This window comes from Ixodes scapularis, unplaced genomic scaffold (genome assembly GCF_016920785.2).
Source record: "Ixodes scapularis isolate PalLabHiFi unplaced genomic scaffold, ASM1692078v2 ptg001421l_1__unscaffolded, whole genome shotgun sequence".
NCBI lineage: Eukaryota > Metazoa > Arthropoda > Arachnida > Ixodida > Ixodidae > Ixodes > Ixodes scapularis.
The window spans coordinates 552,809-555,330 of NW_024610148.1; the positions used below are offsets into that span (position 1 = coordinate 552,809).

General features: G+C 45.8%; 1 protein-coding gene across 1 annotated transcript; it reads left to right on the plus strand.

The window, feature by feature from the left end:
* Window positions 1-1,820: 1,820 nt before the first annotated feature.
* On the plus strand, window positions 1,821-2,237 carry LOC120847685 (piggyBac transposable element-derived protein 3-like). Its single transcript, XM_040219542.1, has one exon. It carries the CDS (start codon window positions 1,821-1,823, stop codon window positions 2,235-2,237), a length of 417 nt encoding a protein of 138 aa, XP_040075476.1.
* Window positions 2,238-2,522: the final 285 nt, after the last annotated feature.

Below are 2,522 nucleotides of genomic sequence, written 5' to 3' on the forward strand. Positions count from 1 at the left end.
TGTAACCGTTCAGGCCTCGCATTAAATGGTGTTGCGACTCTTCGGTTGTGTATGAAAACCTATTTTTGCCGTAATGAAAGACAGTTTTAAAAGGACACGTGTCTTTTGCTAATACATATCTCCCAATTTACAATGAGAGGCAAACAAAAAATCAACTGCATACATCTACCACCTAGCATAAGCACCTTTGGCATTCATTCTTGAGCACACTCAAATATCAGCTTAGGTTGCTCTTGTTCTAGTATCTTTGCCCTGTTTTGTAAAAAAAAAAAAAGTTAAAAAAGCTTACCTGTGTTCTCCTTCTGGCATTTAATACAGACTTGATTGTCAGCAGATCACACACAGCAGATATCACCGTGGCACATTTAACTCGAACGACCGATGAGCCTTTTGCTACTACAACAAAGCTTTCAGCAAGAGCCAAAAGGAGGCTTGTAGGGGTGCACAAACACATCGAAATGAGATTGGCGCGGCCGGGGCTTGTTTATATTATGCGTACAAACAGGACGATCGGCGACCAGCTGATCGCAATATAACACCAAGGATACCGATGTTTCAATACATAGAACGCAGGATAAAGACCTCAATCGTCCCTTGTATGCTGTAGCTGTCATACTTTCCGTCCAACCGCTTTTTAGCACAATTAACTAGAACAACCGAAGAGTTCGCAACACCGTTTAATGCGAGGCCTGAATGGTTACATCATCTAAGCAATGTCAACGAAAATGTTTGTAGCCACAGACCGATAATTTTAGTTTTAGATAAAGTACGCGTCACAGTTTCAACATGCGAATATTGTTGATAAGTACGTTCCTTTGGACCCGCGTACATTCGGTTCAACTTGACGACAGCTGCACCAACGTGAAAGCTCACGTCGAACACTTGCACACATATCTTGACTATGGCAAGAGTTTTTGCCTTCGACTGGCTTGAACACTTCATCTGTAGCATCACGGTAGGTCTTGGTTGAAACGATGATCGTCTCGCACACGGCAACAAACAGAGAACGACACGCTTTGCTTTATTTATACGCTACCGGCCTACGGGCGTCGCAAATCTATCCCCCTCTTGTCCGCCATGTTGGGTCGATCGGAGCGCACCCTATATTCGCTGAAACTCCTCAATATGAGCCTTGCTCCTCGCCGTTAACTGACTCGCATAGTTTTTTTTTTTTTTTTTTTTTTTAATTTTAGGGAGGAAGTTGCTGACGTCCGAAAAGGCGGTAGAACTCTTCTTCAGTCTTTCAGTTGATCCGACTCAAAGCGACGCGGATGGCGATTCATCCAGCGAAAGAAGACGTCATTCCTGAGCTAGCTCCTGTCGAAAACACCGTAGCGGAAAGGGACGAAAATGCAGCAGGGCCGTCTGCAGGTGCTACATCGAAGAAAAGAAAATCCTATGAAAGGAAGAAGCCCGAAAAACGCCGACGACGCACATTGGAGGTCGACAGCTTTGCCTAATCACAACACGAGGAAGATGAAGTGGATGCAACCTGCTCTTTGTGGTGCACAGACTTACCTACCGAGATTGTGAAGGACCCACCAGATCGAGATCCTCGGTACTCCGAAAAGCTTACCGAGGCATCAGGTGTCGCTGACGCATTCGGATTGCATTTTGATGAAGAAGTACTTGACACAGTCGTGCTAGAGACGAATCGTTATGCGCATCAGAAACGCCGAGCGGGGTGGAAAAACCTCACTATAGATGAGCTCAAAGCGTACTTGGGCATGCTTTTCCTGATGAGTGTGCACCCAGTGCATCACTTGTACTTGTACTAGAGCACAGATAAGTTCTTCAACGTTTGCGAGATCTCAAACGTCATGACTTTCAAACGATTTCAGGTGATTATGAACAGCCTTCATTTCAATAACAACGAACTTGAGAAGAAACGCGGAGAAGACGGCTTTGATAAGCTGGCAAAAGTGAAACCTCTCGTCACTGCCTTGAGCGAAAGGTTCCTGAGAGAATATGCGCCGTCAACGCATCAGTCCATCGACGAGAGTATGATACCGTTCAAAGGACTGTCTTCACTAAAACAGTACATGCCAATGAAACCGATGAAACGAGGCTATAAAGTTTGGTGTAGTACTGATTCCGAGACTGGCTACCTACTAGAGTTCCAGATATACGAGGGAAAGGATACCAAGCGACCCCCCGATCTCTCCTTGGGCGAACACGTCATTTTATCCCTTTCACATCACATGGAAGAGAACAGTCAGTTGTTTTTTGACAACTAGTTTACATCTACAAAGCTGATGGAGAAGCTCAGGGAGCAGAGAGTGCTAGCTGCATGCACATTCAGACAGACACGCAAGGACCTACCAATCGAGCTAAACAAGGAGTGCAAGCTTCAGAAAGGCCAGCACCTCTGGTGGTCCAAAGGATGTGTCACAGCCCACAGTGACGCGACAACAAGAATGTACACGCGATGTCCAACTACCATGACCCAGAAGAAGTCGTAGAAGCCACGAGGAAGCTTGCCAGTGGTGCCAAAGTTGGTGTGTCCTGTCCGAATGTGCATT